A 14739-nucleotide genomic window follows, 5' to 3' on the forward strand; every position below is an offset into this window, starting at 1 on the left:
CAGCACCCAATTTCAGCACTTAGCAGGATAATAGAAGCTTCCTTAGCATTGAACTAAAAAAAATAAACAGATGCAGTATGTATCAATTTGGAACATGCTGTCATATTTTTGGGACATTTGTTTTTACCTTGATTTCTCATTTTATTACATTATAATAATTGTACACTGATAAATCCAACCTTTAATTATGTTTATTTGTTTGAAAAAAACCTTAAACAATAATCTTTTACAAAATAACTGCTATCAAAATGATGGCATCCTCTAATAACTCAGATAGGTAAAAGTTTCTGAATATCTTTTAGTCATTATATTACCTAAGTTGTTCTATTTGTCCAGAAATCCCTAAATGGTAATCCCTGCATTTTTAGATTCGCCTTTACTATGTATATGACATGAGCTTTTTTCTTAGCAACTTAAAGTGAAAAAGACAAGAACACGTTTTTAAATCGTTCATAATGCTAGAAAATGGGACAATGGAGATCTGTGAGATTTCAGAAACGTGTTTTTTTTATTTCTTTTTTTTTTACAGTTTTATCACTGACTGATCTGCTGCGATGCCTTTTTCTTCATGATAAATAAAGTTTTAAAGCCTCCATATGACCTATGGATTTAAAGTACATACATGTTGATTAGAACTGAATTTTATTTACGGGTATTCAATCAAAGGGGAGCTGAATGCCAAAGTAATTGTAATCCAGGTACTTTATGTTCTATTTTATGTCTATCCATCCTTTTATCTGATTTTTTTTTTTTTCCATTTCCTTCTCTGTAGGGTTTGGTCGATAACCGCGATGAAGGACCATTTCTGTTTATGTTGGCCTGCACAGAAGTTCGCTGTAGGACAGGAAATAAGACTTTTCGCTTCCCGCTGAAACCGTGAAAACCTCAGTGAAGAGTCTGGGTCGGCTGGCTTTGACTCTGCGAGTCGCTGCTGCAGAGCCACAAGAAACTGAGCAGATGTTACAGATGGCTGCTACTGCTCTCAGTTTATAACCTGATCTGGGAACCAGTGAAGACGATCAAGAAACACAGATCTTTTTTTCTATCATAGATGAACTATTTGATTAAAGTTGCTGCTTGTTTTGTAGATCTTTTGGTCCTTTGAAAACATTTTTTTTTTATTGTGTGGCCTAGAAGCTGTGTTAATGTAGGGAAAAAAAGGTTCTCTGAATGGAGGCTTTGCTTTTATTGAGCAAGGAATCCTCAGTGAGTCACACGGCCATATTTATGAGAAAAATGTTGGAGGTGCTTTAATTTAAGAACAATAATGTTCAAACATTTTTACCCTAAATCTCAGAGATCTTTAACAAAAAAATCCAAAAAACAGATGTAAGCAAAAATCAATGAACAGAGGATTATTTGGGAGAGGAAAACACAAGCGCACACATCCGGAAATTACAAACAACAAAAATGATCTGAAAACATCTAAAACCTGTAACCTGTGCTTTAAATTAGTTTTAAAGTTTATTTTTCATAATTACAACATTACAGAACAATATAGCAATTACCAAACTATGATAATTATGATAAATTTCATTACTGGGTCAAATCCTGCGCTGTTTTAACTATCAGGTAAGTGGTAACCCTAACCCTAAGACCTAATTATGAGCTTTCTCCAAAATCATTTGGAGAAAGCCACACCATTAAAATGACACCATGACCTATTTTTAGGAAATAAGTTATGAAGTTACAAATATAAAGTAAAGTAAATATGAGCTGAGTAATAATATTTTATAAAAGTGTATAGTTATAGCTAATAGTAATTTATGGATTATGGGACAGTATTTCATAATCTCCTAAAAATGAGAAGGCTATTTATTAATTGTATTTAAGGCCTATATCTCATATAATTCAGTTTATATTTTTATGGCTCCATTACACAAGGTTTTATTTGCTATTGGGGCTCTCAATGTTCCCAAATGTCCAATAAGAAACAAGTATAAAATCAGCAACATGGGTAGCAAAAAAAAAAAAGAAAATGTGATACTACCCCAACTATACACAAAACCAGCAAATTATAAGAATGTTACAATTTCAGGTTTATACTTATTTATTTATTTTTAACAATGAATCTTAACTTGGCCCCCTTTAAAATAAATGCACCGTTAAGTGAACTTTATATATTTTTTAGATTTGAAGAATTAATTGTCATGCTATTCTCTAAAGTATAATATTCTCTAAATTATGTATATAATATTTATGATGGTCTCATAAATATCAGACAGCTAAATGATTTTTTAACAGTATATCATAATTTTGAGATAAATCATGGTTATGTCATAATTACAAACTGCGATCACATAATTATTATCACTTATCCATAGATCAGTCATAATTGTAAGAATATTGAAATCATTTTGAGATGAAAAAGATTTTATCTTGGGTCAGAATCCCATAATTATGAAATAATTCATGACTGGTAAATATAATTGATGTAATTCAGTTAATTTACATAAGAGTGTCTGGTTGCCTTTTATAGAAAGCAAGTTACATGGATATTAAGCCAATAACAGACCTTCCAAATTGACTCTAGTTTTAAACTATCCTATCAAAGAATTATTACAATAATTAATGGTTGAAACATACTGAAACACAATCTCAATATGAGATGCTTGATATGAGGGATGTTTCAATAGGTAATGCCATGCACCCACTTCCAGTTGTTTGATCTGTCTGAAATTCTATGTGCACAATTATTTACATCTCTGTAAAGTGACAAAAGTACAGCTCTGAACTACGGTAATTGTGGGTTCTGATTTACAGGTGTTTGATCTGAGTCAAGACTGAAATGGAGCCTGTTGAGTGTCGAGCAGTGATCCGGTTTTGAATGGCCTCATATAGCCTATGATGGGGCGTCATCACCATAAGCTACTTTCATTTCATCAAAAGTCTCCAGTGGCATGCGTCCTTTCAAATACAAAACCCGGATCACTGCTCGACGCTCAACGGGCTCCATTTCAGACTTTACCCAGTTTAAACACCTGTAAATTAGAAAAACCCAAGTTCAGAGCTGTAATTTGCCACCTAATATATAGAGATATAAATAATTGCACATACAAAATTTTTTAGATCAAACAACTGGAAGTGGGTCAGGGGTGTTTCTTATTGAACAGCCCTCATACTACTGGCTGCTTAGATTTCTATGAGGTAGTATCACATTTAAACATGCATATATATATATATATATATATATATATATATATATATATATATACACAAATATATATGTTTACACACACAGAGGGGCAGAGTGTGAATAATAAGTCTGAGTCATGTGTGTTTTACTTGAAGTCTTTTACTGGGCAGAAGGCAGCTTGTTTATGATGCACATTTATAACTCAAAGCAGAAGTGAAAACTTCATAGCATATCGTTTTGGTCTGTGAGGGCATCATGGCACGGTACAATCACTAAGGTCTACAGGTTCTCTCCACATCTGCACAGCAGCAGTTGGGGTTTAAAAAGTCTGAGTATTTAACAAATAACAAGAGAAAAAAGTATAAAACATCCAGAAAAAAGATCAGGTTCATGTCACAGATTCAGGAACAGACTTGTCCTTACAAGTTTCCTCTAATTAAAGCCCCTTAAGGCACACGATTCAACCCAAAACCCAACAAAAACATGCAAACAGGAAAAGGAACCTCTTCCTTGCATTACAGCCTCTTATCTTTTACTCTCTAAAATTGGGATCATAAAACCTGTTTCTATTTGACTAAAAGCAAAAACCTTGATGTGGTTGTGGTCTATAACTCTTGTAACATTAACCACATTCATAAACCAACAACAGCTTGCATGTGTGCAAAAGATAACATAAAACCAAGTTAAATGAAAATGAGACACAGATCTGGAAAATCATTTATAACAATAACAGACATTGTGATTATATGTGTTTTAAAATTTCTGTTACAGTGGAAGGAAGTCAGAAGACTCACACAGCATTAATAAACAATCTCTGTTTGTTTTTTTGACACAAATTCTATTAAAAGTTGGAGAATGAAATCTAGGCTCTATCAAAATTTGAGACCAATAGAAAAGCATTGAGTCTTTAACAACATAAATATGAGAGTTACAAGTATTGGTTTGTACAAAAAACAAGATTCAGGGTCAAGTAAAATCTGAACACTTTGAGATGGGACACTTTGTTGGCATGAATATCAAGCGTTTGGCAGCTTTAAGGGGAGAACAGCACAGTCTTGATGTACTCCACGGTGGTGATGTTTGTCAGCATGTTGACGTGTTCGTTCCCCGGCAGCTCTTTGAGGGCCACAGGCTGCTTCTGCTGCCCTGCCCAGCGTTTGCACTGCACGGCGCTCCGTAGGTTCACCGTCCCGTCCCCGTCGCCGTAAACCACGTCGGGCTCCACGTCTGGGAACTTGTCCGAGTACTGGAAGGCCTCAGGCGTGGGGATCCCGTTGCCGTACAGGCAGTGGACGGCAACGCCGGGGGCAGTCAGGTCCGCCACCAGAGGCTCGGTGTCCTTTCGCATCAGCCAGCCTTCTCTGAACCCGATGTCCGAGTAGAATTTCTCATAGTCCGCCACGGTGTAGTTGGTGGTAGGCGTTTGGATAAAAACCTGGAGACGGAAAGAACAAAAAAATGTTTTTTTACATTTCTGATTCTTTTATGTTCCTGTTATTTTCCAAATATCTTCGAAGCAGGTTAAATGTCACTGAATAATCTAAATTCAGAGCATAATATTCACTATAATGATCTGCAGGATGTAAACAAAGGAGAAGAAACTAAAAGCTGGGAACTTAAACGATACAGTCAGATTTTAATAACAATAAATCACTGATAACAGACCTGATCTTTGGGCCAAGAGTGGGCATAGGGGAGGAGCCAGTTGGTTGTGACGGCAGTTCGTTGCTGTGAGCGGATCTTAAGCGGGCTGATGACCGGGATGCGGTTATTGTCACCTGAATTTAGAGAACAACGAAAACAAAGTAAAGAGAATTGAAAGTTAGGAGTTTCACCATCATGCTTCCAGAGAATTTTCATTTCGGTTTTATTTTGCAGTTATATACATGCAACCTCTGATGTAGAAAAAACTTCAGATATTATATTGTGAACATTTATTTAAAAAATATTATGTGGAATTAAGAAGAAGCTTTGTGCTGCCGATTTACCAATGCTCAGTGTATTTATAGAAAATTTTTCATCAGGGTGAAAAGACATTAGTATAACCTTAACAAGGCAATTTTTGCCCCCCATACTGCTAGAATTCTACTACTGTGACCAGGATATTAAGAGGAAAAAACCTAAACAGAACATTTTGTTTTTTAGTTTGCAAAGGTGGAAAGAATTAGGTTTGCAAAGTTGCAGAAATAACCTGAAATGTCTTTTTTTTTTTTACATATAACTGAAGCAGATAACCCCCCTCAGACCGGCTGTGCAGCACAGCGGTTGAAGGCTAATGATTACAGCTCGTCTTTACAGCAAACAGGTCCAGAAAAAAAAAAAATCGATGATACAAACAGGATGTGATGCAACTGGCTTATGAAATATATGACGAACCAGGAGGAAGACAAGAAATGTCTGTGAAATAAAATACTCAGCTTGTCTGTATTCTTGTCTTAATTAGAGCAAAGGGTTATGTTGCAGAAACGTATTTTAAAAAGCGATCAACTCAAAAAAAATTTCTTTAAGCGCTTCAGTTGTGACTTGTGAAACTGGTCTTCACACTCCTCTCACACAAGCCTCTATGTTCAGATCTGCATTTAATCCTCTCACACACCGACTAAATGTGCTCCTGCTTCTTACTAACCGGATGTAACCACACGCAGGGTTTTGGCCACGCCAGCCCACGGTGGTCCGAGGCATACAAAAGCCTTTATGTATTTGTCTTTCCAGGCCTGCGGCTGCTGGTTGAGGAAGTAAAGTGTGTACATGTTCCCCATGCTGTGAGCGATGAGCACCACGGGTCCTCCAGCCTTCTCTGCCATCTCCTCAATCATCTGCTGCAGAGCCTTGAAATACTCTTTGTTCTCATCTAAAAGAAGAAGAACATTAACCGAAGCTCAGCTCAGAGGTTTAGTTGTTCAATTCTTTTTCCGTATCTTACTCGGAGCTTTCCTCCAGTCATACGGAGCCCCTCTGACATCGTCGTCTCTGGTGTAGCCCCACTCCACCATCGCCTGCACAATACTGAAGAAATACATGCCTGGAACATGCAAACAAGATATATTAGAGAGAGACTGAGTTATTTAAAGAAGTGGTAAAAGATTTAGGCCTGTACTTGGACTAGGCCATTCTAACATAAATATGGATCAAGCAGTATTAAAATCAGTCCATTTTCTCGCTAATTTCTCCATCCCTAACTGCAGAAACACATCCCACAGCATAACAACTTGACCCCAACCGTCCACTGTTGTGGTGTTAATCAGGCTACAGTAAAGAGGTTTGGATTAAAGGCCAAAATCTTTCATATAATCATCATCATCATTCTAGCTGTGTCCATTTTATTTTTATTTTTTTTGGGGGGGGGGAGCTGCCACTGTGCGGTGCCCGGGTAGCAGTCTGGGGTTAAGGGTCTTGCTCAAAGAGCCTGAGTGGCAGTCTGTAGGAGATGAACCCAGAACTCCAGGACTCCAACCGCAATGTTCTAACCAATAGGCTACCACCTCCCCAAGTCCCTTTTTTCTTCAAATGGGCTCATCATGAGCCTCGTTCTGATAGGGGTTCATTCCCCCACCAATGGTTGATCAGGGTGAGAAATTGCATAAAAAAAACAAGATTTACACCAGTTTTTAAAGCTCGATAGTCTATAAATAAGTTAATGAGCATAAACGTCCCTACTTTTTGTTGAACCTTGCAGGACTTTTTCTATAAGGAGAGGTTTTTTATTTGAGATATGTTGAGCCATGTTGTAGAAATATCCAGAAATGTCCTTCTACTCTTGCAGGAATGGTTTCAGATCATCAGGGCACTGCAGCTCATAGGACTCCCTGATGATTCTTTAACTTACCCACACTGCGCTTGCTGGGGTCCAGGTATTCCAGGGAATACGTCTTTCCAAACCCTGGGACTCGAACATCCACGCCTGGAGGGGCATCGCTGGTGTGTGTGCTGCTGTTGTAGATCAGTCTACAGAGGGAGACATACAGACAACCGGTGGTTGAAACTGAATCAGTTCTGCTTTTCTGCGGACCACCGCGTTTCGTTACTAATACCTGATCCAGAGCATTTCCTTTTTTCAGGCCCAGAGTCCACCACAATATTTGAGATGTGTGACAGCAACCTCTCCAACTGTGGTTTTTAAAGAAGTAAGACCAAGTGTTGCTGTTTCAACCTTCTAACTTAAAACAGGCTAGGACACCGTGGTGGCATCAGCCCTCCTCTACGCTGTCAGAAAGAGAAACTAGAGAGAAAGGCTGTTTCTGTCCTAGTCTGCACTCTGGACTCAGTGGAGGAAGTGGCTGAGAGGAGGGTGCTGTCCAAGCTCTTATTCATCATGAACAGTTTTCACCCCTTGTACCAGACTGTAGAGGAGCTGAGCAGCTCCTTTAGCGAAAAACTTTTACACCCAGTTTGTAAAAAGAAGCGATACCGCAGGTCCTTCATCCCTGATACAACCAGATTCTACAATGAGACACTACAACGGCTATAACTTGTGCAATGCATAATGTGCAATTACTATTTGATACCCTGTGCAATAACTATATATATATATATATATATATATATATAAAAAAATATCCATCTATATAAACACCCATGTAAATGCGTGTTTATATACATGGATATTGATCCTACTATAAAAAAGCTGTCTTGTGGACACACTGTATAGAATGCTGTGAAAAGAGCCCCGATCACTCCTCATCCTTAAAATCATGTTAATCCATTAAGTATTTTGAATATTACATATTCTGATTTTTCCTCATCGCTGTTTTTGTAAAAGTACCAATTTAACTTGCTGATATTTAAAGGTTATATCTTTAAGATACATTCAATTGTTTTTTTTTTTTGTTTTTTTTACTTTTTCCTCTGTAATGCTGATAATAGAAGAGTCACCTTCCCTCAACTGATTTCTCTCCTCATCAAGTTTCTCATTTATACTAACTGAGGTAAAAAAAAATAAATATAAAAATCAGCTGAGGTCCAAAAAAAATCCTGACAGGCCACAGGTCTGTTGATCAAGAACAGCTTGTAAAAGTCTAATAAAAAGTGTTGAAAAAGGGAAGTCTGCCTGCATAAAGTCATAGCATAAAGAAGTTAAGGTTGGTTAACAGTCTTTGAGGAACGCTGCATCTCATCTAGGGCTGAACAATCAAAATTGCGATTATCGTTGACCAAAATTTCGACTGTTTTTATGTCGATTTTTCTTTGCAATAACCTCAAGCTTGTAAACGTTTCACGCCCAGCTTTCAGTTTTAGGAAACTTGCTTGCCCAGAGATCATTATTTCAGGATTTTACTATAAACTTTTAGTGAAAAGGTGTGTGCTTCTACTTGCCTGCATGGTTCTGGATGCAAGCGGCAATTCTCTCTACTTTATGTGTGGCGACAGCTCCGCTTTAAGCGTTTTACCACCACCAAAAGGGCTGGTGTCTTTCTCACGTTATATATAGTGAATAGAGATAAGCACCTCTGCGATTTAAAAATAGCATTTTGTTAAATTGCAATTATATTGCAAAAGCAATTAATGGCCCAGCCCTAACCTCACCGCAAAGTTACAAAAAGCTTTTCTTACTGGAAATAATCCAACTGCCTCCTTAAGCCCTTTTCACCACAAAGAAGCTCTAAAAACTGCTTTGAAAACTAAAGGTGACTAATCTATGACAAAAATCCTACGTCTGCTTTTGAAAAGAGATTCCCACCTGATGTTATCTATCCAGCAGTCGATGGCGTAGGGGACCAGCAGCTCCAGGTTGAGCCACAGAGTGAAGAAGTTTTCTGTCTTCTTGTAGCAGATGTAGTGGACCACGCTGGGTTTGTCCAGCTTCGCCTCCAGCTGGTTCCCCAGATCCCCGGGAACTGCAACAAGCAGAACCCAGCGTCAAAAACCAGAAACCGATCAAACATTCAGCTCAGAATATTTACAACCCAAAAACATGGGATGTAAAAACACTGGGTGTTTGTCTATATAACACACAGAAATACATCTAAATGCTCAAGAGAACCAAATCACTGCTCTAACATTAATCTGAAAGAGAAAAAATATTTGTCAGAACTTAAAAACTGCATAAAATGTAAAAAAAACTTTTCTAAATTGGATTAAATTACATTCTTGTGCAAATTAAATTTTAAAGAAAATAACGAGTACAGAAACAAACTAAAGAAACAAACCCAATAGAGATAAAATAATGCCTTGTGTATCAGTGAACAATACAAAACAAAGCAAAATTGATCATGTGACTACAGCAGTAAAAAAAGAAAAAACAATGCATGAAATCCCTGTATTGGCTCATTGAAAAAAAACATGAAGGGGATTTAGAGGAACAAGCCTGTCATCTGAAGCAGGTCTAACCTGATTTTCATGCACCTTAATAACAGAACTAGCATGCTATTCAGTCAGGGTGTGAAACATCCTGAACTCATGATTAACTGAAATCTTAAACCGTTTCACTTCGAGAACAAATTTCAGCTGTTGAGGACTTAAGTTTACAAGAATCATAATTTTTACTTTAAAACTGAAAAAAAAGAACAAATGAAATAAACACAGCTAAAAATGGTTGGTTTTGCAGTCTTTTTTTCCATCATTCATTTTCCTTTTGAAAATACTTAAAAAAAAATCTGAAAAAAATATTTATTTGCTCTTTTTTATTTGATGTGTTGCGATTTTTATTTATTTTTCTATTATAAATTTCTGCATTCCTTCTTTAAACATTAATATCCAACATTTATTTCTTTATTTTTCTAATACTGGTAGATATTTTTTTCCTACATTTGTTTGTCTGAGTTTTATTCAAACCCTTTAAAGTTTAATAATCTTAATTATATTCCCACTTGTTTTATTATCTTGCATTAGTTTCTCTATTAGTAACTAACCCTCTTCCACTCTGCATTTTGTTTTGACACATTTTGCTCCAATCATTGCTTCACTATGCAGGTTGCAGACTTCGGCTGATCATGAATAACTGCAACCAGTTAACATGAAATCGACTCACTGTTTTCACTCTATTACATCCATAAGTGGCTGAACTGCTGTTCTGCTGTACATATAATCATCAGTGAGACTTTCGTCATCCTGACGGATTTATGCAACAGCAAGTCAAACACGAAGCCAACATGTCTGATAGTATGCATTGATCTTAGAGTCAAAGGTTACTGCAGGATTTTTCCACCAACTGCTGCTATCGGAGCAAATCCTAAAATACTCAGAATTATCTCCCTGAAAACAGACGGTGCATTGATCCCAGTTATGAAAATCATCCTTGATTTAACAGTGACTGAATAGATGGATTCATTCCCTGATAAAAAAACAAGATTGTTTTGAGTTCTTATGAAAAAACATCTCCTAAATGACTAGTTATAGGAGGTTCATCAGGCCATTATTTCACTTTTGTGAGTTTAATCAAAAAACAAGCTGTAGATCAGAGCAGCCACACAGAGTCCTATTGAGCTCAAATATTCAAATAGAGTCTGTGGTTTGAACAAACACAGATAAACTTCTCCAAACTCAACACCCCAACCACTGACTGAGAGGACTTTTTTCCCTAGGGAAAGACATAGCGGAGCGATTAAGCTTTAAGAGTTTTAACCTGGATCAGAAAGGAGAAGAAGCGGGGCTGAGTAGTGCTGAAAGAGTGGAAAACTCCCATGAAACACAGTAAGGTAATCAGGAGGGTTGAGTGGCTACTGTGCTGAGTGCTGTCATATGACCACAAGACTTCTGGACTCTTTAAAGCTCACACAGGATAAACAAGTCCTGAGTCATCCGTCATGCCTCTGACGTGTTTTTACTAGGGAGAACCCTGTAAAGCAGAGAGGAGCTTCACTATACATCTGATAAATAAACAGAAAAAGGGTGAAAAACAGATTTAAAATGATCTTTACAAAGCAACGTGTGAGTTTAAAAGGTTTGTAGCAGAGTTAGCAATAAAAACAAGTCAGAAAAGAACTTCAAAAATGAAACATTTTTGACACAGACTTTTTCCAAATGAAAAAAAAAAAAATCACAGTAATGTTGATAAAACAGTTATTGTCTGCAATAAAAAAGTTAATCTGTGAACTAAGGAACCTTTTTATGTCAAACTGACTCTCAGATCTTGTTAAAGGAGAAGTCCGGTCATATTCAGAATTCAAACTTCTGAAAGTACTTTAAATATGAAATTATTACATACTGTTCTATAAATGATACACGTTTTTAATTAAGAATACTTTTCATTTGAATGTTTTTTACTGGAGGCATCCATGTTTGTCCAAGAACACTACTGCCACCTACCGGTTTGTGACATCACGGTGCGTATCGGTTGTTGATCAAGTCCCAGTGCTGTATCTGGTGTTTGTAACAACTCACTATTATCCAAGTCACCTTGAAAACATTCTTCTTCCAAATGTTTGCTACATATAACATGTCTTTTCTCTGACCAGAAGTTCAATGGCAAATCTTCCCCCTTTAAGTTGTCAATCCAATAACGAAGCAGTGGAGGATCATGAATCGGAAAGGTGAAATAACATTTTTTTTTTCCACTTTTACCTGATGTATTACACAATTTAAACTGCCATGCACATGGGAATTGTCAGTTAATCTATAGCTCTGGTGAATTTCGATGGTGAAGTCCTCTAGAAATCTTAAATAATTGTTGTTGATTGCAGATGTGTCTAGTAGCTCCCATTGATATTGCTTGTAAAGTGGAGAGAATGGCGCTCTAGGCTTACCGCACTGTGACATCACTGCTGGAAGATGTCAGGAGTTTTGGCAAAAATGGCTGTTCCCAAACTCAGTGATTGCGATGAAAATTATTGTTTTTATTTTTTTTTACTGATTAACACTAAATTCATTAAATCACAGTGAACATATTAGTTTTAATAGTATCCGTTGATCATTCCTTGCTGACCGGACTTTTCCTTTAAGCAGCTTATAATCCAAACATGTGACCAAGTGTCAGTAAATGACAGAAGCTGGAACATTGAGGACTCATCAGTTGCCATTTCAACATTACAGCCATGACATATCAGCTTATAGCGCTCTGCATTTAAGGCTTTGCAACAGATTATTTTTTATCATATTTCATTTGACTGGAATTTCATAACTAAAATAATACTGGAAGATTTAGCATCCCACCCAAGTTTACCTCACTGCGGCTCTGTTTCCCGTTCAACCCTTTTAGGGGGCCGAAAGCGGATAGGCACCAGAACCTTGGGGTCAATCTGCACTATTACAACAGGAAAATTAACGAGCAAAACATCCATATTTTCTAAATAAAGACTAACTATACTTTCCTACAGCCTTTGCTAACAAATAGACGCATATATTTAAACATCCATAATTTCTAGATAAAAGGTATAGTGGATAAAACTCTTTCAGTTTTCAGTTTGAGAGACAACAAGATAGAGAGACTTGTTAAACTGTAATCATTCTAGTCGGCCTCCCACTGATTGATAGGATTTAATGGGCTTACAGCCAAACATTCTTATAAAAGGATAAAATTACTAAACAGAAAAAAGAACTTCAGATAAATGGATTCATATAAAAGCTGGTAATGAGGTGTTCAAAATAAATAAAACTATAGAATGGTGGAGGTGCTCAATGATCATAACCCGCAAAATAAGAGATAATCTATAAGATAACTATCATACATTTATTGTAAGTGACAACTTCCTTAGCATAAAGTAATACTTTTTCTTTGTAAGCAAAATGTAAAACTAAATGGAGCAATCAAAGGTTTTGCAGAGTTAATATAACACCTGAACTTAATTTATTTGCAAGAACACTTTGGCTGTTTACACCTGGGCTGAGTTATTATGGAACAATTACAGATTCCTTCACACTGTTTATGACACGAACCATTTTATTAAAGGTCATACAGGGCCGGCTTGAGGGTTTCTTGCTTCGCCTCTTTAGGACTTCACTAAAAATGATTTTGTTTCCAACCTTTGAAGAAACTCTTTATCTAATAAAGCATAAAATAATCCAGGTCTAGGCTGTGCACTCAGTGAAATACTTTGAAAATCAAAATTTCAAGCAAATAGTGTTATTGGAATCCAGGACAAGACCTTATTAACTTTGTAACATTAAAAAAATATGGATATTTTGATGGCAAAAATTAATGTCGATGTAATAACACCAACTTGGCAGAATATATTCAGACAAATAACAAAATTGCTTCAATAAGGAATTCATGCAAAACACTCAGAGAGAAAGAAAAAAATGTATTGGTCCAAAATAACCTTAGAGGCTTAGTGCTGATACCGGCACTTACATTTTTTAGATTATAAACCCAAATTTAATTGTTAACTTTGTTTATTAACTTTACTTTTTTACTTTTCAATTAACTTTTTACCTTTTTTTCTTGACTTGTTAACTTTTTATTTTCAACTTAAAAGGTAATATATCCTTCAAGGGCTCATCTAATTGGTCTAATGCCAAAATAAGATGTACAGCCATGTAGCAGTACCTTTGTTAAATAGCTGGATATACATTTTTGTGCTTGTAGACCTCACTAAGGAACAAGGGAACTCCATTTGTATGGGGTAAACAAGTGATGAAAAATGGTAACTTGCCCTATAAAAGGGTTAAGATTATTTATACCACTCTTTTGTTTTTTTTTTTAAACAAACACAGTAGTGATATAAAAGCAAGCTGTGTTCTAAGTCAAAAAGGTTTAAAGGTTCTTTAACTCAGGTGCAAATTCCAAGCCACAGAATAACCAACATACAATTAAAACAAACCCCTAATATTCTACTAGTCACAAAATTGCAGTTCAAAAACCATTTTTATCAACTATTTACTGACATTTTAAAATATTTCAATTTATGTTTACTGGTGTAAACTGAAATGTAGTCATCTGATGTATAAGGTGTACTTAAAGGCTCCCTGATGTTAAGCGCGTGTAAACACGCGCGTGGCAGAAGAACTGATGTCAACACAGTTCCTTTCTGAGGATCCTAGATCTGGATCCATCTGATCACAGGGATAATCTTAAAAAACAGAGATACCAGAGCCAGGGACGCTACATGATAAACAACAATCAGGCGAATATGTTGAAAAATGTCCCTTTTCATATTTACTGCTGGATTTGACACAAGAGAAAAGATAAACGCCTTACTGAGAACGACGGGGGGTCTCTGGCTCTGACAGGACTTGTCTTGAAGGCATGTCTTCGCTGGTCTTCCGTAGCTCAGCTCCAGAACCAAGAAGAAGCCGATGCAGAAGGCTGTTAACCGGTGCCAGCCCGCCATGGCTCCCGATGTGTCATAGCCGTTGGTCGCTGTCAGCTCCTCTGTGTGTGTCAGCAAGCTCTGCCGCCAGCTGTTTCTGCTGCTGGTTAAATCCCTCCGATCATCTGATCAAAACGCCTCAGATAACGATAATTATTTAACAACTGCTGGCGGTAGTCACGAGGTACAGACTGCAGAGCGAATCAAACCGCAGGCCTGAATAATCGACCACAGATCAGATCAGAGGGCGGGGAGGGTTAAACTTTTAACATTGAGCTCCCAATAATCGATACAAAGTTGAGTTTTGGAGAAACAGTAAAACTTCTGGAATTTGCTTTTAGAATTTCAAGAATTAGTTAAGAAAAAGCAAAGTATAACGAGCATCCAGACTTTGATGATCTACAGAATAGTCTATTAACC

At 36.8% G+C, this 14739-nt stretch overlaps 1 protein-coding gene across 1 annotated transcript; it reads right to left on the reverse strand.

The window, feature by feature from the left end:
- Positions 1 to 3283: 3283 nt before the first annotated feature.
- Positions 3284 to 14521, reverse strand: LOC107103416 (group XV phospholipase A2-like). Its single transcript, XM_015403122.1, has 7 exons — positions 14208 to 14521; positions 8814 to 8970; positions 6963 to 7081; positions 6060 to 6158; positions 5763 to 5987; positions 4802 to 4914; positions 3284 to 4571 (listed from the first exon to the last, which is right to left on the reverse strand). The coding sequence occupies exons 1-7, from the start codon at positions 14338 to 14340 to the stop codon at positions 4170 to 4172; spliced, it is 1248 nt and encodes a 415-aa protein (XP_015258608.1). The 5' UTR covers positions 14341 to 14521; the 3' UTR covers positions 3284 to 4169.
- Positions 14522 to 14739: the final 218 nt, after the last annotated feature.

Source organism: Cyprinodon variegatus, unplaced genomic scaffold (genome assembly GCF_000732505.1).
Source record: "Cyprinodon variegatus isolate N-32 unplaced genomic scaffold, C_variegatus-1.0 Scaffold1441, whole genome shotgun sequence".
Classification (NCBI taxonomy): domain Eukaryota; kingdom Metazoa; phylum Chordata; class Actinopteri; order Cyprinodontiformes; family Cyprinodontidae; genus Cyprinodon; species Cyprinodon variegatus.

Excerpts from the sequence above, each read along its gene's own strand:
- LOC107103416 (XM_015403122.1), bottom strand. The coding sequence starts at position 14,340 with ATGGCGGGCTGGCACCGGTTAACAGCCTTCTGCATCGGCTTCTTCTTG. Across the intron at positions 4,915-5,762 it reads CCTGCGTGTGGTTACATCCG|GTGACAATAACCGCATCCCG; the intron begins GTTAGTAAGAAG and ends CTCTAAATTCAG. Across the intron at positions 4,572-4,801 it reads ACTCTTGGCCCAAAGATCAG|GTTTTTATCCAAACGCCTAC; the intron begins GTCTGTTATCAG and ends TTCCGTCTCCAG.